We start from the raw sequence: 21,389 nt of genomic DNA, 5'->3' as shown, positions 1-21,389 counted from the left end.
GCCTCACGCTGCCCCGGGGCCGAAGCAGGACGACGCCTTTTCACACTCAGCCCCAGAGGCCCGGGCAGGGCACAGCCCCGACACCCGCGCAGACACAGGCGGAGCCCGGAGGCTCCACAGCCCCGAAGGCGCAGCGCAGGCCGGGCCGCCTCCCGTCGCGCGGCCCACGCAGGCTGCTCGGCTCCCCTACACACGCTTCCGAGGCTCAGCGCACAGGGAAGCGCAGGACCCCGCGCGGCCCGCCCGCCGGGGCCCTCCTCAGAGCCTCCGCGCGAGGAGACGCGCCAGCGCAGACCCCGCCCCACGGCCAGCGGCCCCTCGGCCGGGCTCAGCCTCCCGGCACCTCCCGCGCGGCGCCTGCGCACAGCGGCCAGCTCGGCCGCCGGGACCGTGCCGCGCGTGCGCCCGCGCGCTGGCCCCGCCCCCCGCCTCCCGGCCGCCGCGCGCGCGGCCTCGACAGCGCCCTCTGCTGGGCGCCCGGGGCTCCCGCGGCCGCGCCACGTGCAGGACAGCGCCCCCGAGGCGCCGGCGGCCCCGGGCTGGGAAGGCCGTTCCCTCCCGCCGGGCCTCCCCGAGCGCTCCCCGTCCAGCAGGGCAGGGGGCGCCGCGCTGGGCTTCGCCGCCCCAGGCCCGGGAGGGCCCCAAGGCGAGCAGGAGTGACCACGACGCTGTGCGGACGCTCCTGCGCCAGGCACGCTCCCGAGCGCCGCGGCTGAGCCAAGCGCAGAGGAGGCCCAGTGCTGTCCCCGCTCTGCAGATGGAGAGGCAGAGGCACAGAGAGGCTGTGCGACGGGCTCAAGATCGCACAGCGGGCGTGGAGCTGGCTCCGGACCTGCGCAGCCCGGCCCGGCCCGCGTGCCCCGCCCGCCTGGCTGCCGACCCCGACCTGCGCGCTCGCCCTGCGCCGCCGTTTGCTCTGCCGCGGGGTCAGGACGTCCGCAGCTGCCGCTTTCTGCGAAATGAGAGGCGGCAGGGGCAGCGCCTCGGGCGTGCGCTGGGACTGGGGAACCGGAACAGACGCCGAGTCTGCCCGGACCCCGGGCTCAGGCCTCGTGCTGGGCCGGGTCCCCGAGGCCCGGCTGCCCGCTGGCCCGCGCTGGCCTGCCGCCCGGCTCGGGAGGGGGCTGCCTGAGGCCGCGCAGGTGACCGCCAGGTGCGAGGAGAGGCGGCGGGAGAGGCCCGAGAGCCCGGCCAGGGAGAGGAGCCCGTGCGGGACAGCCCGCAGCGACCCGCGGCGCGGGCAGCGGCTGAGGGAGGAGGCCAGGGAGCAGCCCGCCTGCGCGGGGCGGGGGACAGGCCGCGCTGGCCTCCAGGGCCGGGGGAGGCGAGGGAGGGCAGGGGAGGCCGGGGAGGCCGGGGGAGGGCAGGGGAGGCTGGTGGGGGTGGGCAGGGGAGGCCGAGGAGGCCGGGGGAGGGCAGGGGAGGCCGGGGAGGCCGGGGGAGGGCAGGGGAGGCCGGGGAGGCCGGGGGAGGGCAGGGGAGGCCGAGGAGCCGGGGGAGGGCAGGGGAGGCCGGGGAGGCCGGGGGAGGGCAGGGGAGGCCGGGGAGGCCGGGGGAGGGCAGGGGAGGCCGGGGAGGCCGGGGGAGGCCGGGGGAGGGCAGAGGAGGCCAGGGGAGGCCGGGGGAGGGCAGGGGAGGCCGAGGAGGCCGGGGGAGGGCAGGGGAGGCCGGGGAGGCCGGGGGAGGCCGAGGGGGGCTGGTGGGGGTGGGCAGGGGAGGCCGAGGAGGCCAGGCCTCTGCAGAATGGCCACCTGGCACTGCGCGGGCAGTCACCTTGGTAAGACGGTGTCTCCGCTGGCCGCTGCTGCTGGACATTGCCGGCCTGGGGAAGCTCTTCCTCCAGGAATGTCCCATCATAAAAGGCAGCCCAATTCTGGTCCGTGCAGCCCTTTGGCAAAGTGCGAGGGGGGCGTGGCATGGGTGAGGTGACCCCAGCTGACCACGCGTCCTGGCCGGGAGCCGCCACTTAGCAGGATGGGGCTCCAGAGGGCATTGTCCCCGGGCCCTGGTTTGACAGGGACACGCGCCCCTGGAAAGGCGCGTGGTCAGCTCTGGGGAGGGACGGCGACAGCCTGCGGTGTCAGCTGGCGGCACGCGGGCGCGCGGGAGAAGCCGCGTCTGTGTCCAGAGCAGCCCTTGCGCCTGGCGCTCCGCCCGGGCCCGGCAGCGCCGCCTCCGGGGAAGGGCTGTGCGGGCCCTCAAGCCGGGTTTGAAACAAGGGGCAAGAAGCTTCTCCGCAGAGAATGGTCTCAGCCATCAGAAGGAACATGGTGAGCGGGAGGACGGATTTCCTCAAGGCCTAATCCTACCGGGGCTCTCACTCGCCGGGAATCTAACAGTGTTGTGCAGTTACAGATGCACCTGCTTCTATTTGTCCATGGGAAACGAAGCTGGAATTGTACTGCAGTGAGCGTGCGCGTGTGAAATCGCGTGGTTTATTCGCCCAGTGGATCAGATCATGTCAGTGTACAGGCGAGTCTTCTCCTGAAAACCCTGGGGTCCCCAGTAGAAACCCCGTGGTCCTGAAAGCGTATAGTTCATATGTGAGAGACAGTCGACACAGATTTTTCCAAATTCACAGAACTCGAAAGAAGCACAAGGCAGTATAAGTATGAGGTGGGATACTGAATGAAACTTGTAAATGATAATAAACTTTAATCAACCATGCTAGAGAAAAGACTCATCTATTTTCTTTCTAGAAAGTATTTCAAAATCATCACCACTAGAAAAGGGGATCCAAAGGATGCAGCCAAAAGCCGTAAGGACTTTAGAAACAGGTGAATCTACATAACGCCATCAAGGCGTTTTCCATGCTTAAAAAAACGCGTGTTTCCAAACTTCTCGGACACTGAGAGGTGCATCTGGTGTAAATAAGACGTTCACGGTCGTGCGTGTGTCTGCGGTGGTGCCTTTTAAATGCCGTCTGTGATTTCTCCCTCCTCAGTCTAGGGCCACTTTGCCACCTTCCTGCTCTCCGTGCTCTCCTCTTAAAGAGGCCCCGCAGAGCGCGCGGGCCTCAGTGCTCCCCAAACCAGGCTCCGCCCGAGAAGCCCCTGAACGGGGCCGCCCCCGCTTCCCCTAGGACAGCGGCCTTCGCCGCGCTTTTCCCGCCGAGCGCCGGGCCGCCCGGGCAGCCGAGGGGCCGCGCCCCGCGCCAGCCGCGCGCCCCGCACCCGGGCGCTCCCGCCTGGGCGCGTGCTCCCCGCACCAGCCCCACGCCCAGCTCCCGCGCCCGGAAGCCGCGCAGGAGCCCCGAGGGCCGAGGGGCGCGGACTCGGGCGCCGGGCGTCCCGGCGTCCCGGCGTCCCGGCGGGGTCTGTCGCCCGGGCCCTGGGGGCGGGGCCGGGGCCGGGGGGCGGGCCTCCGCCTGTCTCAGCGGAAGTTCCGGCGTCGGCGCGCGGGGTCAGAGGTCAGCAGGAAGTCGCTACGTGGCCGCCGCCTGTCCCCGCCGAGGAGGCGCAGCAGCCGGCCATGGCGGCGGTGCTGAGCGCGGAGCGGCTCGAGGTCTCGGTGGACGGCCTCACGCTGAGCCCAGACCCGGAGGAGCGGCCCGGCGCGGAGGGCGCCCCGCTGCTGCCGCCGCCCTCGCCGCCGGGGTCGGGCCGGGGCCCGGGCGCGCCCGGGGAGCAGCCGGAGCCCGGGGAGGCGGCGGAGGAGGCGCGGCGGCTGGAGCAGCGCTGGGGCTGGCGCGGCGGACGCGGGTTTAAGTGTCTGCTGGGGTTGAGGAGGAATTGCGTTGGTTTCATTGTAGTCGTCAGTATTTTTGCATGGAGTTAGCCTGGATAGTTGTTTCCTTTTAAGGTTCTTGGGGAGTATGTTTTTCTTCTGAAAATACTTTATTGCCTCATTAGGTTAAGTTAGCAGATGGTTGCATTATTTTAAAATTCTGAGTGCCCATTGCCACCAGTTATTCAGCAGGATGTTGACTAACGGCCAGGTGTTATGCTGGAAGCTGTACGCATGCTATTTTGTTTACTCCATCCCCCAGTCCTTCACGGAAGGTATCGTCCCGGTTGCTTAGTTGAGGAACCTGTCCCAGGCCACTGTGTTTTTACCAGCGAGAGGCAGGGTCGGTTTTCAGTCTGTGCGAAGCCCAGAGGCAGTTTTTCCACCCCAGGAGGAACCCTGCATTCTGCTGGTGTACTGAGGAGAATATTCAGAACAAGCACTCTGTTACCTTTCCCCATTTTGGGATTTCTTTAACGTATTTGCTTGTAAGTATTGATTATCTATGGTAATTAGTTTTTCTAAGCATGATTACTGCCTTGAGAGTCTCTTCAGATGCCTGGAAGAGGAAGGTGAGGGTTGGAGAATCTTCTATTCTGAATTCTTACGTACTATCGGGTTTGAAATTTTGAATGTTAATAGAAAAATCTCCTCCTAAGGTCTGAAGTAAATATAGTCATCAGTAATACTGCCATGTGGCATTGTTTGTAGTGCACAGGGCTATTATGTGGGTGTGACGGTGGTTCACAGGGTAGTGGAAGGACATGTATGGAAGGAGAGCTAAGCAGTGTCACACGGGACTGTATAGCGAAGTGAAGTCTTACGTAAAATACGAATATGGGTGGTATTGTATACATAAAACTTCACAAAGCAAAAACACATACAGTAGAAAGACAATAGCTCTGTATGGCATGGAAGCATAGAGAGTGGAGGAGCTTTTTTTTTAATTTTTATTTTTCTCAAAATAATGAAAATGCTCTAAAAATTATTTAAGTGGTGAATGTACAACTATGTGATTATACCAAATACCATCGATTGTATCCTTTGAATGGATTTGTGCTTTATAAATATGTATCAATAAAATTGATTCATTAAAAATATTGATATGCTAAATCCCATTGCTGTTAATACAATATTCAAACTCTGCATGAATTAAACTCATCTTTTGGGAGGTCTGCATTTAGGTAATCATTGTATTACCTCTTTTTACTGTTGGAAACAAAAAATGGTTGTGGAAAATTTTTCCACCCCCTGTTCTTCCCTTCTTTGCACCTGCTGTCTCCTCTCTGTGTCTGCTCATCTTTTTATAGGAGGCACAGGGAACCAAATCTGGAACTTCCGACGTGGGAGGGAGGTGCCCAATCCCTTCAGCCAGCTCTGCTCCCTGCTTGTGTTTCTCTTTGTGTTTCCTCCTTGTCTCTCTTTGTTGCGTCAGCTTGCCATGCCAGCCCATTGTGTCAGCTTTCTGCCTTGTTTGTCTCCTTTAGGAGGCACCCAGAACCGAACCCAGGACCTCCCACGGTAGGCAGATGCTCTATCTGTTGAGCCAAATCTGCTTTCCTGTTCAACTTTTTTATTATGGAGAGTTTTCAACATACACCAAAAACAACAAATTGGTAATGACTATCAATGCAGCCATGACAAAGCCAGTCCCACCCCATCCATTCCCAGGTCGTCTGTAAAATTTCCTATGTATTTCTAAAAGATGAGGGCTCATTTTTTTCTAAAGTGACTGCAACACCTTTATCACACACAGAAAAATTTAAAATTTATAATCTCTAATACCATCAGATGTTCAGTCAAGTGGTTAAGTTTCCAGTTTCTTAAACACAATTGTGCTTTTTAGAAAAACACTGTTTAAATAGGTGTCCAGATAAGGCGCACACGTTGGGAAGCAGTTGATGCTCCTCTCTCTGCTTCCTTTGCGTTGGCTTGTTGAAGAAGTTGGATAGCTGTCCCGGTAGATTTTGCCGATTGCATCCCTGTGGCTAGCAGCCCTCTGATCGCTGTTTCCTGTAGTTGAATCTAAAGACTGACCTGGTTCCAGATTTTTGGCAAGGCTGCTTCATGCCGTGTGCTTTCATCCACGAGGCAGGATTGTCTGGTTCTGTCTCTTTTAGTGACGCTAGGGGCGTTGATCAATATCTGGGTCTGTTAATTCATTAGGGATTGAAGAATGCTGATACTGTAACTGCCTTTCCTTTGTTGAAATACTTTTCCTCTGTTATTTGGTTGCCTGGGTGTGTAGATCAGTTGGGAAAGGGAAGAGTAAGTGCTTCCCCCTTTTTAAACTGTTTTTCACAATTGTGAGTTATTTATCTAGCAACCTCAAGATGGCACCTTTTTTTCTTATGTTTAATATTTGGGGGAGTGGATTGGCTTAAGCGGTTGAGTGCCTGCTTCCCACGTGGGAGGTCCCGGGTTTGGTTCCTGCTAAAAAAAAACGATGTGTTTTTGTTGATGCTGAAATTCTGCTGTCTTTGGCTAGTGGGAGCCTTGTCAAGTTGGATCCTGAGTTTCTTTGATATGATTCAAATAGTCTTCCATAGCTTCCTTGCTGTGTGGTATGACAAAATGTTCCAAGTTATCTTAAACATTTCCTGCCCAGACCGGGAATCAGCCATTTCTCCAAAGAGCCATGGTTCCTTTTAGTGAGAAATGGCACTTGACGAGCCATAAGCTCACTGCTCCTTGTTCCTGGGTCTGGGCTTTTTCAGTAGAGGATCTAGGCTGTGTGTGGGGGAGGGAGGGAGGTGTGTGATGTGTGAAAGGTTAAAGGAAGCTGTAGTTGGGTTTGGAGAGACTTAAATTTTTGACTCACTTTCTTTAGGGAGTAGTTCATGTATTTCTGCTAGCATCGCTCTTGATTATACTCAGTTGTGTTACAGCAGACAGGCAGTCGTGGAAATCCTGGAATGGTTCCATTTCCTCTTGTCTTCCTTCAGCATGGGTATCTGCAAGAACTTTTATAAATGGTTTAATTAGCACTTAAAAATTACTATACAGGGAAGAAAATGTGGGTCAAGTGACTGAGCTCCTGCCTACCACAGGGGAGGTCCCTGGTTTGGTTTCCAGTGCCTCCTAAAGAAAGCAGTGAGCTGCCATGCATGTTAAGCTGAAGCAATAAGAGACACAAGAAGAAAAAATAAGAGACACAACAAAGCAGGGAGCAGAGGTTCCATGTGCCTCCTAAAGAAGATAGCAAGGTGATGCAACAAGAGACATGGGGAGGAAAAATTTAATGACAGACTCAACAAAGCAGGGAGCGGAGGTGGCTCAAGTGATTTAGGCAACTCTCTCCCACATGGGAGGTCCTCGGTTTGGCTCCTGGTGCCTTCTAAAGAAATAGCACGTAGCAAGTGCAAACAAGGGGGTGGGGAGAAATAAATAAAATCTTTAAAAAAAACAAAACTGGAAAGCAGATGTGGCTCAAGTGATAAGGCCTCCACCTGCCACATGGGTGGACCTGGGTTCGATCCCTGGGGCCTCCAGGTGAAAAAGAGAAGGTGTGCCTGCGCGGTGAGCTGAATGTCCAAGTGGCAAGCCGAGTGCCCATGTGGGTCCCCGCGTGGGGAGCCCACGTCCTGAGCCGAGTGCCCATTTGTGTACCTGCATGGTGAAGTGAGTGCCCGTATGGTGAGCCAGTGCCCACATAGAAAGACAAATGTCCCGCAGAGCCAGTGCCCATGCAAGTGAGTCACGCAGCACGACGACGACGCAACAAGAGACGAAAGGGAGCGTCCAGGTGAAGTGCGGCAGAGAACAGGAGCTGAGGTGGTGCAGCTGACAGGGAACCTCTCTCCATATCAGAGGTCCCCAGGATCGGATCCTGGTGAATCCTAGAGGAGAAATATGAGAAGACCAAAAAGAGAAATAGATAAAGAAGACAACAGCAAATGGACACGGGCAGCAAAAACAGCGTGGGGGGGGGGCGGGGGAGGGAGGAAAACCCCCCAAAACTATCCAGCTGTAACTCATTCAGTGGCACATTATGTGCAGTGAGCTTACGTACCCTGGCTTGAGCAGCCCAACCTCAGAAGATTTTAAGTTCGTTACTGACAACTAGGACATTTTGAGTGTATTTTCCCCTTATCTCTTGCAGTCCTTACCATTAGACGCAAGTGTTTGTAAGTGTAGAAGGATGTATCAGAGACAGTTGTAAGGGAAAAAAAAGGTAGCCACCAGGAGTAACAGTGCCTCTTTTTTTTTTTTAAGATTTATTTCTCTCCCCCCTTCCCCCCCAGTTGTCTGTTCTCTCTGTCCATTCGCTGTGTCTTCTGTGACCGCTTCTATTCTTATTGGCATCACCAGGAATCTGTGTTTCTTTTTGTTCCATCATCTTGCTGTGTCAGTTCTCCGTGTGTGTGGTGCCATTCCTGGGCAGGCTGCACTTTCTTTTGCGCTGGGCGACTCTCCTTATGGGGCGCACTCCTTGCGCGGGGACACCCCTGTGTGGCAGGGCACTCCTTGCGCGCATACTGCGCGTGGGCCAGCTCCACACGGGTCAGGAGGTGCTGGGTTTGAACCCTGGACCTCCCATGTGGTAGGCGGACGCTCTGTCCGTTGGGCCAAGTCTGCTTCCCAGCAGAGCCTCTTAACGGCTGATTGAACCCAGGGCCTCGTAGTGGGAAGCAGGCGCCCCAGCACTGAGCTACATTCATTCCCCAGACAGCCAGGTTTCTTATTTGCTAGTTCGTATTAGTTTTTGCTTGTTTTCAGGAGTTTTCTTGAGATATGTATTTATTGAGATAAATTGCTTAGCATGTATCAACTGCTTATTAAAATTTAAGGCTTTCCTCATGTTAAAATGCAACTCAGCCAATAATCTGTTCTGGGTAATTGCTCTTTTCAACAACATGAGCAGCCACAGAACACGAGTTGCCTTTCTTGCTAAATGTTTATATATGTATAAATACACTTTTTCCCCCCCCCGAGGTCCCACAAACACTGATCTGCTTTCACCATTACTGTGCATTTCCAAAAGTTTACAAACAAATTTTTCACCAATTCTGCACAGATTAACTCTCAGCTTTCCCTTCCCTAACCTCATTCTATTTTCTGGTGACTCATACTCTAATTATTAACTCCATGAGTTGACACAATATATTTACTTCATAACAGTGCGGGCATACAGTATTTGCCTTTTGTGTCTGGCTTGCTTCACTCAACATGATGTGCTCCAGGCTCGCGCACGCTGGCGGTGCTTCACAGCTTCGCTTCCCGTGAGCAGCACGAGGTCCAGCCCAGGTGGCCCTGCAGTTTGTTTTTCCATTCCTCTGTTGACGGACACCTGGTTGTTTCCATCTTTTGGCAGTCGTGACGAGTGCTATGAACACCGCTGCGCAGCCGTCTGTCCCTGCTCTCGGATCTGGGTGTGGACCCAGTAGTGGCACTGCAGGGTCACGTGGCGGTCTCTGATCAGCTTCAGACTCCAGAACTGCGGCCGCACCCCCGGCACCCCCACACAGTGAGGATGTGTTCCTGCCTCCACAGCCTCTCCAACACTTGTGGTCTTCTAAGGTAATGTTTTTTCACACTTTACATCCAAAGCTGAAACAACTAAAGAAAAAAGAGATAAATGGAACCTCATCAAATTTTAAAACTTTTCTGCATCAAAGGACTTTATCATGAAAGTAAAACAATGTACACAATACGGGGAAATATTTGGGCACCACAAAGCCAATCAATGTGTTTTTTTGTATTTTTTTAAAGATTTATTTATTCACCCCTCACCTAGTTTGCAGTCGCTGTCTGTCCTGTGTCTGTTTGCTGTGTGTTCTCAGTGTCATCTTCTCTATAGGAAGCATCAGGAACTGAACCCAGGTCCTCACATGTAGAAGAGAAGTCCTGAGTCACCTGAGCCACCTCAGCTCCCTGCTTTGTTATGTTTCTCATTGTATTTCCTCCTTGTGTCTCTTTTGTTGCATCATCTTGTTGCATCAGCTCACCGTGCCTGCCCACTGCGCCAGCTCGCCTTCTCCAGGAAGCACCAGGAACCAACCTGGGACCTCCCATGTGGTACACTTTGGCTATCGGCTTGAGCCTCGTCCACTTCCCCAATCAAGGTTTACTATCAAGAATATATAAAGAGGGAAGCAGACTTGCCCCAATGGATAGGGCGTCCACCTACCACATGGGAAGTCCGCGGTTCAAACCCCGGGCCTCCTTGACCCGTGTGGAGCTGGCCCATGTGCAGTGCTGATGAGTGCAAGGAGCGCCCTGCCACGCAGGGGTGTCCCCCGCATAGGGGAGCCCCACACGCAAGGAGTGCACCCCGTAAGGAGAGCCGCCCAGCGCGAAAGAAAGTGCAGCCTGCCCAGGAATGGCCCCGCACACATGGAGAGCTGACACAACAAGAGGACGCAACAAAAAGAAACACAGATTCCTGTGCCGCTGACAACAACAGAAGCAGACAAAGAAGAACACGCAGCAAATAGACACAGAACACACAACATGGGGGGAAGGGGAGAGAAATGAAATAAATCTTTAAAAAAAACCCATGAGATACCATTTTATAGCTTTTAAACAAATTTACAAGTGTTGGAGAGGCTGTAGAGAAATAGGAAGATTCATTCATGGCTAATGGCAATGTAAAATGGTGCAACTGTGGAAGAAAGTCTGGTGGTTCCTCAATGTCCTGTATAGAATTACCAATTTCACAGGCCACGTCTTTCTATATCCAAAGGATTGCGAGCTGGGACTTCGACAAACATTCGCATGCTGCTGTTCAGTTACATTATTCACAATTGCCAAAAGATGCAAACAGTCTAAGTGTCCATCCACTGACGGCTGCATAAGGAAGACAAGTGCATGGTAGAATGGACTGTTACTCAGACGTGAAAGGGAACAAAGTCCTGATCCACGCAGCGGCGCGGGGGGCCGTGTAGACACCACATGGCGTGGCGGCAAATATTAGGGGAGCAGGTAGAGCTCAGTGGTTGAGCGCCTGCCTCCCACCTACAAGGTTCTGGGTTCAATCTCCAGGTCCTCCAAATACATGAATTTTTTTTAAAAAAGGACAGATATTACATGAACAACCTTAAAGCACTGAAATATGTATCTTGATGTGGTTAAAGGGGGAAGTGATGGTTGTATATGTGGGAATGAAATATTTCTTAAAAATCCGTGAAGCTGCATGACTTAGAAAAGTCACTGCACAAAATGACCTACGTTAAACCTACAGTTTTAATAATATTGTAAACATGTCCTTTCATCAGTGGCACATTGTGGTAACAAAATGTTCCACAGCAATCAATGCAAGTTGTAAATAATGGAATGGTGTATGAGAATCCTGTGTTTTATGCAAGATTGTTATGTAAACCTACAACTTCTCCAAAAAAATTGCTATTTGTTGTTTCATGCTGTTTTTCATCTTTGTAAAAGGTATTAGGTGGTGAAAGTGTGCATGTGTGCCTCATACAGCTGGCAGATGGGTTTCTGTGCAGTAGCTTTACATAAATATTGGTACTTGGCTTTGTTTTTTAAAGATAAATAATTCAGCATAAAGGGTTTCTGACTGTAATAACTTAGTAATTGAGATTTTTTAAAAATCTCACTATAGGGCGGCAGACTTGGCCCAGTGGTTAGGGCATCCATCTCTACCACATGGGAGGTCCACGGTTCAAACCCCGGGCCTCCTTGACCCGTGTGGAGCTGGCCATGTGCAGTGCTGATGCGCGCAAGGAGTGCTGTGCCACGCAGGGGTGTCCCCCGCATAGAAGAGCCCCACGTGCAAAGAGTGAGCCCCAAAAGGAGAGCCGCCCAGCGCGAAAGAAAGTGCAGCCTGTCCAGGAATGGTGCTGCACACATGGAGAGTTGACACCAAGATGATGCAACAAAAAGAAACACAGATTCCCGTGCCGCTGACGACACTAGAAGCGGACAAAGAAGACGCAGCAAATAGACTTGGAGAACAGACAACCGGGTGGGGGGGAAATAAATAAATAAATCTTTTTTAAAAAAATCTCACTATAATAGTGTTTGTACCTACACAGGCAGTTTGTGACATACCTTGTAGCACAGCGTCAGTGAATTAGGTACTTTGCCAGTGCTGATTGTTTTCTTTGTGTCTCCTTTTATTATAGAAAAAGATGGCAAAGCATTTCATCCAACTTATGAAGAAAAACTGAAACTTGTGGCACTGCATAAGCAGGTTCTTATGGGTCCATATAATCCAGATTCTTGTCCGGAGGTTGGATTCTTTGATGTGTTGGGGAATGACAGGAGGTAATCATGTTTTGCTGTGTAAATAAGGCTCATGTTGAAAAGAGTTCGGAGTGACTTGTTAAGGGGAAATAGCTGTGCATTAGCTTAGGACAAATGGAAACGAGCATTTTGCTTGCAGCTTCTGGAATCTTCAGGTGTTGCCCGTTTTTGGCTTGGAGATGCTTATGGCTAAGTGTTGTGGAAGAAGCTTACTCGCCCAGTATACTAGACAGGCACAACTTCATTTGATTCTTCCTAAACAATATTAAAGCAGCCTTTAAAATGCCCTCACTGGGAGGCGCAGTTATGAGAGAGGAATACATTGAGTATTTTGTTCATTTGAGGCTAAAGTACGAGGAAAATAAAACTTCGAGACCGTTTTGCTGGAATAGGAACTGGAAGCAGTGCAGTTAAGTAGACCTTATAGTAGCTGTTTGCAGCTGAGAACGGTCGTCCTGGCCTGCAGGGGGCATCCCTAATTTAGTAAGTCCGTGCGTCTTGTCGAGAGCGCGAAGCTTTGAGCCGTTTGCTTGCAGTAGACTCCGATTCTTGTTCTGGTTGTAACCTGGATGGCGCTCTCGCCGTGTGGACGGGGCGGTTACCTTTCCTGTGATTCCTTACAGGAGAGAATGGGCGGCCCTGGGGAGCATGTCCAGGGAGGATGCCATGGTGGAGTTCGTCAAGCTGCTCAACAGATGCTGCCATCTCTTCTCAACCTACGTCGCGTCCCACAAGATAGAGAAGGAAGAGCAAGAGAAAAAAAGGTGAGCTCTGAGGGCGTGGAGCGCTTGACCCGCTGCACCCCTGGCCGGTGCTCTGCCTGGCAGTGTCTGCCGCGGCCCGGCGCCCTGCTCCTCGGAGCCCGCCCGCGGCCAGGCGCCCTGCTCCCCACCCGCGGCCAGGCGCCCTGCTCCTCGGAGCCCGCCCGCGGCCAGGCCCCCTGCTCCTCGGAGCCAGCCCGCGGCCAGGCGCCCTGCTCCTCGGAGCCCGCCCGCGGCCAGGCGCCCTGCTCCTCGGAGCCAGCCCGCGGCCAGGCGCCCTGCTCCTCGGAGCCAGCCCGCGGCCAGACGCCCTGCTCCTCGGAGCCCGCCCGCGGCCAGGCCCCCTGCTCCTCGGAGCCAGCCCGCGGCCAGGCGCCCTGCTCCTCGGAGCCCGCCCGCGGCCAGGCGCCCTGCTCCTTGGAGCCCACCCACGGCCAGGAGCCCTGTTCCTCGGAGCCCACCCACGGCCAGGCGCCCTTCTCCTCGGAGCCCGCCTGCGGCCAGGCGCCCTGCTCCCCACCCGCGGCCAGGCGCCCTGCTCCTCGGAGCCCGCCCGCGGCCAGGCGCCCTGCTCCCCACCCACGGCCAGGCGCCCTGCTCCTCGGAGCCCGCCCGCGGCCAGGCCCCCTGCTCCTCGGGGCCCACCCACGGCCAGGCGCCCTGCTCCCCACCCACGGCCAGGCGCCCTGCTCCTCGGAGCCCGCCCGCGGCCAGGCGCCCTGCTCCTCGGAGCCCGCCCGCGGCCAGGCCCCCTGCTCCTCGGGGCCCACCCACGGCCAGGCGCCCTGCTCCTCGGGGCCCACCCACGGCCAGGCCCCCTGCTCCTCGGGGCCCACCCACGGCCAGGCCCCCTGCTCCTCGGAGCCCACCCGCGGCCAGGCGCCCTGCTCCTCGGAGCCAGCCCGCGGCCAGGCGCCCTGCTCCTCGGAGCCCGCCCGCGGCCAGGCGCCCTGCTCCTCGGAGCCAGCCCGCGGCCAGGCGCCCTGCTCCTCGGAGCCCGCCCGCGGCCAGGCGCCCTGCTCCTCGGAGCCCGCCCGCGGCCAGGCCCCCTGCTCCTCGGAGCCCGCCCGCGGCCAGGCCCCCTGCTCCTCGGAGCCCGCCCGCGGCCAGGCGCCCTGCTCCTCGGAGCCCGCCCGCGGCCAGGCCCCCTGCTCCTCGGGGCCCACCCACGGCCAGGCCCCCTGCTCCTCGGAGCCCACCCGCGGCCAGGCGCCCTGCTCCCCACCCGCGGCCAGGCGCCCTGCTCCCCACCCGCGGCCAGGCCCCCTGCTCCCCACCTGCGGCCAGGCGCCCTGCTCCTCGGAGCCCACCCACGGCCAGGCCCTCTGCTCTTCGGAGCCCACTCACGGCCAGGCACCCTGCTCCCCACCCGCGGCCAGGCGCCCTGCTCCTCGGAGCCCACCCAACGGCCAGGTGCCCTGCTCCTCGGAGCCCGCCCAACGGCCAGGCGCCCTGCTCCTCGGAGCCCGCCCAACGACCAGGCGCCCTGCTCCTTGGAGCCCACCCATGGCCAGGCGCCCTGCTCCCCACCCACGGCCAGGCGCCCTGCTCCTCGGGGTCCACCCGTGGCAGTGGTGCCGACGCTGGCAGGCCGGGGTTCCGCTGCTTCTGGCTGCACCTGAAGTGCCCTTGCGTCCTGCGGCGCCCTGTCCTCTTAGGCAGTCTGGGAGCAGCCGCACCTCTCCCTCCCCCTTGGTCTGACGCACAGACACCCTGCGCTGCTGCCTCCCTCGAGCTTCTGGAACATTCAGGCTCCGTTTCAGGGTGCCCAGCCAACTGCAGGTCGGCCTTCCACAGCCGCTCCTGCCGGCGCCGGCCCAGATGGCCGGTTGGTTATTTCTGGGGGCGAAGGGCCTCAGCGTGGAAGGTCTTGCGGGTTGCCCAGCTCCGTCTCCTTCCGGGGCGGGCTTCCGCTGCCCTCCAGTGTTGCGCGCCTGTGCTCGCCTTCCCTGTGCTGGGTGCTGAGGACGGAGTGTGGAGATGGGTGTTCCCCGCGCTCCTGCGGCGCGTACCGGCGCGGGGGAGGCGGGCACGTGGCGCAGCGTGTCCCAGACACGGAGTCGGGCCTGTCCGGCCGGTGCCATGAGGAGCCCAGAGCCGGCAGCCCCCAGAGGGGAGGCCCAGGCAGGGCACCCGGGGCCTGAGCCGGGGCCCAGGAAGGGCGGGCACTCCTGCTCCCAGCCAGCAGCGCTGCTCGTCCGCCTCGGTCCTCACCCACGCGGGGACGCGCGGGTGCGCGTCGCGGTCAGCTCTGGCTGGCGGCTCCGTCTGCGGGGCCTGGCCTGGGTTCCCGCGCAGGGCTGAGCCTCCGTCCCTGACCTTACAGGAGGGAAGAGGAGGCGCGGCGGCGGCGCGAGGAGGAGGAGCGAGCACGGCTGCAGAAGGAGGAGGAGAGGCGGCGGAGAGAAGAGGAGGAGCGGCTGCGGCGCGAGGAGGAGGAGCGGCGGCGCCTGGAGGAGGAGCGGCTTCGCTTGGAGCAGCAGAAGTAAGCCCGCGGGACAGGCCAGGGGACAGGCCGGGGGACAGGCCGCGGGACAGGCGGGGGACAGGCTGCGGAACAGGCCGGGGGACAGGCCGGGGACAGGCCGCGGGACAGGCCGGGGACAGGCCGGGGACAGGCCGCGGGGCCGCCCTGGCTCTGTGGCGCTGCTTGCTGGCGCCCGAGAGGGGCGGAGCCGTCCAGGTGGGAGGCGGAGCGACCGCGGCTGCCGGCCGTTCCCTCCAGGCGAGGCCGGAGAGGCCCTGTCCACGCTGGCTTGGCTGCGGAGGGGCGGGTGTCGCCGGGGTCTGGTCTCACCCCGAGCCGGGGCTGGACGCGAGCCGGGTGCACGGCACTCGCTCGCTCCCTCCGCGCCGGCGCTCGTCTTCCCCCTCTCCCTGCCGGCGGCGCCTCTGCTTTGGCACACGCGGGGCAGTCCCGGCCCGGCTCCGGGAGTCTCTTTTCATGCATCTGGCAGAGCCGGGCTGCACCGTGGTTCCCGGGAGACGCCAGCGGCCCCGCCACACCTGGTGTCCGACTCGGGTCCTAGTACAGGCCTTGCGAGCCGGAACAACTTCCTACTCGGGACGGGCTGTGCGAGCCCCTGGCCCACGGGCCGGTCTGAGGCGGGAGCGGGAGAGGCAAGGAGGAAGCTGGGCAGCCGGGACCGTGGGCCGGGCTGCGGCTCGGGCCGGCGTGGCTCGTCGCAGTCGAGCCAGAGGACGCAGCGTCCGCGCCTTCTCCTCGTCACTTCCGGGCAGCAGGTCAGGACAGGCCTCAGCTCCAGCCCCTGCCAGTCCAGGGCCTCCCTCCTCTGGACAAGGGTGGCGACCACGCTGGCGTCCCCAGGGCGGGCAGGGGCCTGCTGCGCCGGCCTCGGGCCGTGCTGGGAGTGGTGGAGCGCGCCTTCTAGGAGCGGCTCCGAGGCCACGCTCACGCTGGTCCCGCGACCATCAAGCACGCGGTTCCTCCGTAGAAAGGAGTGGTACAGGTCGAGAGCGGCGTGGCCGAGCCGGTGTGCCAGGTGTTCGCTTCCGTGTGTCCGTCCAGGGCAGGCTGAGTGAAGGGCTGCGGCTCCTCCGACTCTCCTGGCCTCACGTCCAGCTCGGGCCAGCGGGACGGCCTTGGTTTCCCTCCTTGCCGCTTACTGCTTTTCATTATTTGGGGATCACCCGTGGCTCGGTTTCCTCGCCTGTGCCACAGATGACAAACCGCCATCTTGCAGCGCCGGGGTTAGAAAGTCGAGGCTCTGGAGCCCAGCTGCCTGGACGCACCCCCCGGCTGCGGCGTGCACTCGTGGCCTGCTGGGCCGTCCCTGGCCCTCCCGCTCCGTGGCCTGTGAGGACTTAGCAGGCGTCCGCGCTTCAGTCGTGCGCGGCGCACGGTGCGGGCCCTGTGAGTGGAGCCTCCCCTGGGAGGGGGTGCTGCGCTCGGGGTCCCCCTGTTCTAACTTCTCCTTGGAAACCCTGAGTGAAAACCAGAAGCCAAGTTTGAGTTCTCAAGACTTGGTCCTGGGCCTGGACCACCAGCGACTGGTGCACAGTAGGGCCTAGTCGTTCTGAAGAGCTGCAGAATCACAGAAAAAGCATCGAGGTCTCTCCTCTGGGGGGACGGTCCCCTGTAGCCGGGCTGCTCTGTGTTTAACGCTCTCAGGCAGCAGATAATGGCGGCGCTGAACTCGCAGACGGCGGTGCAGTTCCAGCAGTACGCGGCCCAGCAGTACCCCGGGAACTACGAGCAGCAGCAGACGCTCATCCGCCAGCTGCAGGAGCAGCACTACCAGCAGTACATGCAGCAGCTCTACCAGGTCCAGCTGGCACAGCAGCAGGTACGCTGCGACCCGGAGTCCTGCCTGAGGGTTCTCCTTTCATGGAACCCAAGTGCTTTTTTCACAGGTGCAGTAAATGTTGCGTTAGCCTCAAGGTGTGAGGTAGCTTTCAGGTGGCTTTTATGAAGGGCCGACGAGCACTGCACTGGCCATCATGAAAGGAAAGCAGCGGGGTTGAGGCAGCAACGCTGTGGGGTTTGAGCCCTGCAGTGGCGGGTCCTGGACCAGCGGGCCTGGTCCCCCGCGCGGGCCGGCCCCTTCTGCAGGCAGCGCGCTGTCGGCCCCTCCTCCGTGGGGAGCCCCCACCCCACCCCAGGCTGAGGTTGGCTCTTCAGCGCTAGGCTGGGTCCACGGGCCTCGTGGTGGGTGGCAGCTCTCCCGCCAGGCCCGGCAGCCCCGTGCCTTCTCGAGCAGGGCCGGCAGCCCCCCAGCGCCCCAGCTGTCCCGACTGTGCCTCCGACCCTCCATCCTGTCCTGACTCTGCCCCCGTCGTGTGAGATTTCGACACGGTGCCTCCTCCTCTGCTTCTCCCAGTTTTAGGAATGGCTGTAAACCGAGGGCTCTGTCCTGGCTGCCGCGCGGGGCTGGGAGCGGGTTCCCCGAGGGCAGCCCACTGCGCGCGTGTTCTCCCCGTGGGCGGCGCTGACCGCACACTCGCCGCTACATCCCACGGGGAGCAAAGTGCTTCCTTCAGCCTAACCTGGGCGGTGCTGGCTCCATTTTCACTGGAAGGTAGTTCGCGCCTCCCAGAAACGGAGTGCAGAGGTGCTGACGCCGGAGCGCTCAGCATTTCTCCTTAGATGAAGCAATCTCTGTCGTTTTTGCCACACCCTTCGAATTCCTTATGAAGACATATTTTTCCCTAATAGTTGGGATCATCCTCACTTTTATGTTATCAATAAGACATCATGCTTTTTTCTTAAAGTAAGAAGGCTGAAACATTTTAAACCTATTTTAATAATTATGGTAATCCACAGCAGAAACTAAATTAGTGACAAATGAAATAATTTGTGTTTTTTTTTGCTCTTTTTCTTACATATCGGGGGCTCTGGACTGAACCCAGGACCTCGTGTGTGGGAAGCTGGTGCTCAACCACCGAGCCCCATCGGTGCCCCTGACCTGGTTTTTCGGATCGTTGTACTTCTGTAAGAAGCAGGCACTCAACTGCTTCAGACACATCTCCTCCCCTAACTAGGCCTTTTTAAAACACAAAAGGTCACTGACAGCTTTTCCCCTTGTCCTGACCAAATGATGAAATAACAGTACTAATTGTCACAGAACTACTGTATTAAAGAAACGTCCACAAATTCCAGATAAACATTTTAATTGATTAAATATATTACTTGAAGATCTTCTTTGAATTGCACTTGTGCTATACTAATCAACAGCCAAGGGCAGTAGTTTAAACCAAAAACGTTGTGACACAACAGCATGACAGGAACCGCTGCTATGTCAAGTACCACCCTGCTCCCAGGAGCAGGGATGTGTTTAGAAGACAACTCATCAAAGCCTGGAAGAAATATATATTAATGCCTGCTTTTGAAAAGTTTATTTTACATTTTAAATACAGTGTTTTCTCATTTAAAACAAAGAGCCGGGAGGTGCCTGGCCCCACGGTTCTTACACCCCACGTCCGCGGGAGCCGGCAGACGCCCGGGGTGTGACAGCAGTGACGCCAACCACCTGGGACCACCGAGCCAAAATTAAAAACACAAATGATAAAATAATCCAGTTTCTGAACAACCAAGAGAGAACAGAGCTGGGCGTGTACAAAAGCAGGTATTGAAAAAGAAACGCAGCACACAAGCAGCTCCCAGCCCATCACGTGGTGAACTGTGCACACTGCAGCTCACGAGTGGAAACCCTTCTAAAGAAGTGACCTATGATGTGAAATTTAAAAACCGAAGTATTTCAGTAACAACATATAATAACGTTAAGTGCATATTGCCATCTTCGTCATTTTCTATCTATACCACACTCCCCTCTGAAAACAGGAATCTCTAGTCACGTCTACAAATTTGAGGCAATTAATCCATACTTGTTTTCAGTGAGGAAAACGATGCACCTCTTCCCATCAACAGACATAATACAGATTAAAGCTATTTTTAACTTTAAGCACATGCATGTGCATTGCCAATCTTGTCTAATAACTAAGTTCCTACTGGCATCATGGAGGGTTTGTGCCTGAGTGGTAACTACTTAAAAAGAGAATGGACTGTCTCTGGCAGTGATTTCCACAGTAGTGCAATGTTATTCTCCATCACTATATTTTACTTAAGTGATTTTAAATATTTAAATTCAGTAGGTGCCAGTTTGAGTTTATAAAGTCTTTACTGGTTATGCAAAAAAGAGTTTCAGTTTGAGGTGATCTATAAAGTGAAATCAAGAAAAATTTTTCTTTGCTACTGGTAATCTGGAAAACATGAAACGGACTGCAATTGTGGAGGCTTGCTGGGAAGCGTGTCTGAGGTGTTCCATGTATCGTGACACTTCAATTCTCAATCGGGTTTGAATAGTCTAGTTTAAGATTATCTCAGAAAACAATTCTCTGTAATAGAATTTGGAATGAAACACAACTACACCAAAAGGAAAAAACATTCTGGGTCATTCAGAGCAAGATCAAATTGAGACGATTTATTTGTCTCTTAGATGAGTGAGGTCTTGAGTTTTAGGTTTTAGAAACAGTGTCCGTCATAGCCAGCTGCATCTGATCGAGCCTCTAACTACGGATGTCGGCTGAGAGGGCAGCGCGGCCTCGGCCTCAGGACGCGAGGAGCGGGCAGCAGCGCACCAACCACCAGCTGAGTGGAGTCGGCGTTGGGATGTTTTAGTTTGGAGACTTCAGAGATTTAATATGTAACGAATATAACTTGAGCATCCACCAGCGACCCTGGTGGGCAGCACTGAAGGACCAGGTGAGTCAGGCATTCTTTCAGCCCCACGGCAGTAACAGGAAGGACTCAGAACACCTCATTTCCAACAAGAGTTCACAAACCATCAGATAAAATCAGTAAGGGCAACACTGACTCCAGTGCTCCACAAATGTCAAAAAAGTTTCCCAATTAAATGCCATCTTCTGCCCGACCCCCGCAGGCCCCGCCACGTCTTTATCTTGTGTAGTAGACTCTGTAGTAGACTGACTTGGATCTCCACAAAGAGTAGGAGTTGTCAAACTTGAGGAGGTAGACCCCTCGCCCCGGGTACTGGTGGCTGCCCGCGTACACTTCCTCGTGGCAGTCCCGTCGGTACACAGGCACGATCTCATCCAGCAGGGGCTTGCTGGCTTGTTTTTTGGCTTTCTCTTCACTGCTGATGTTTTCTGCAAGGCAGAACAAGAGATGAGTCAATCCACAGGTTCAGGAAGACCACATCTGCATGAGGCAATTACATTCTGCCTTTTGAGAAATCGCTATTAAGAATTCTCTTGATCTATTTTACAACTTCAGTGCACGCAAACGTAGGTTTTCCTGTTTGCTCATTCGTTCGTGTGTCTGAGCACCTGCTCTACAAGCACTGCTCTGGCCTGTGGCGTCCAGGGAGCACCTGGTGGTGGGGTCGGCACGCCGCTCTGCTCTGACCCCGCTCCTAGTCCACATCACTCAGCTCCTAATTCCTCCCGCAGGACCAGAACCAAGGAACATGCTGCTCAGACACCTCCCCTTCCCGACAGTATGGGAATCCTCCCCATTTCAGGAAGGCGGAGAAGGGAGCGTTTGAAGACTTGCTTTCTATAGAACATAAAGAGTAAAACAAGGAATCCACAACAGATAAGTAAGCGTTTAGAGGCAACCCGAAAACTCAATTATTTTCACTAAGTTTGTGTAACCCAGAGATGATCCAAGTGGTAAAAAATGAGTTCTGATTATATAGGTCTATCACAGTAGTTTCTGTACTTCTAGAAACAGAAAATTATCAACCAGCTTAAAAGTCTCAGTTTAACATACTAAATATAAACAGCACAGACCATGGAGGACTTTCAGGTTCATAACACGGCAGTGTGGACTTTGGGAGCACAAATTAACGGGGCAATGCTCTTGGTAATTTAAAACAGGACAGAAGCCTAAGGACACGTGACAACCAACTGTACTGTGGTGTCTTGGGTGGGACCCTCGAACAAGAATGACAGAAACTATTGGTTCAGTAGTTATGACAAACATACCACAGTACACATGAAAGAAGTCAGACTATTCAGCTGGTGCAAAACTAATTGCGGCTTTGCACTGACATTTGCCATTTGATATTGGCACATGCTTAAACGTGGTTATGTTATACATCACTTTAACGTGCATTTCTTATGTTGTTTTGCTAAAGACTTATTGCTGTTTATTTTTTATTTGTTTTAGGCTATGGAAATGATGTTAGACAAAAAGCAAATCTGAGTGATTTTCTT

At 56.1% G+C, this 21,389-nt stretch overlaps 2 protein-coding genes and 1 long non-coding RNA gene across 5 annotated transcripts in view; 2 read left to right on the top strand and 1 right to left on the bottom strand.

Annotated features, from left to right (window-relative positions):
* Window positions 1–1,624: 1,624 nt before the first annotated feature.
* On the top strand, window positions 1,625–2,677 carry LOC139436226 (uncharacterized). The gene is made up of 2 exons (XR_011645308.1): window positions 1,625–2,270; window positions 2,350–2,677. It is a non-coding gene; the product is annotated as an uncharacterized lncRNA (long non-coding RNA).
* Window positions 2,678–3,418: 741 nt separating this feature from the next.
* LOC101421423 (Golgi resident protein GCP60-like) lies at window positions 3,419–18,354 on the top strand. Its single transcript, XM_058309372.2, has 6 exons — window positions 3,419–3,739; window positions 11,811–11,952; window positions 12,555–12,695; window positions 15,019–15,177; window positions 16,825–16,999; window positions 18,063–18,354. The coding sequence occupies exons 1-6, from the start codon at window positions 3,472–3,474 to the stop codon at window positions 18,192–18,194; spliced, it is 1,017 nt and encodes a 338-aa protein (XP_058165355.1). The 5' UTR covers window positions 3,419–3,471; the 3' UTR covers window positions 18,195–18,354.
* Window positions 18,355–19,618: 1,264 nt separating this feature from the next.
* ACBD3 (acyl-CoA binding domain containing 3) overlaps window positions 19,619–21,389 on the bottom strand; it is a 36,176-nt gene continuing 34,405 nt past the window's right edge. For 2 of the 3 annotated variants that reach the window (XM_058309371.2, XM_058309370.2), the window contains one exon: window positions 19,975–20,318. In XM_058309371.2, the coding sequence (XP_058165354.1) occupies window positions 20,107–20,318 (212 nt within the window). In that variant the 3' untranslated portion in view covers window positions 19,975–20,106. Of the gene's footprint in view, window positions 20,319–21,389 lie in introns of all 3 variants that reach the window. The other variant, XM_058309369.2, reaches the window with a different exon arrangement.

Source organism: Dasypus novemcinctus, chromosome 13 (genome assembly GCF_030445035.2).
Source record: "Dasypus novemcinctus isolate mDasNov1 chromosome 13, mDasNov1.1.hap2, whole genome shotgun sequence".
Taxonomy (NCBI): domain Eukaryota; kingdom Metazoa; phylum Chordata; class Mammalia; order Cingulata; family Dasypodidae; genus Dasypus; species Dasypus novemcinctus.
This window is presented reverse-complemented; position numbering and strand designations above follow the sequence as displayed.

What these genes read in the sequence shown, in the direction of transcription:
- LOC101421423 (XM_058309372.2), top strand. Translation starts at nt 3,472, where the DNA reads ATGGCGGCGGTGCTGAGCGCGGAGCGGCTCGAGGTCTCGGTGGACGGC. An exon ending in GTGTTGGGGAATGACAGGAG is followed by an intron (nt 11,953 to 12,554) that starts GTAATCATGTTT and finishes GATTCCTTACAG; the next exon opens with GAGAGAATGGGCGGCCCTGG. An exon ending in TCCAGCTGGCACAGCAGCAG is followed by an intron (nt 17,000 to 18,062) that starts GTACGCTGCGAC and finishes GACTGAACCCAG; the next exon opens with GACCTCGTGTGTGGGAAGCT.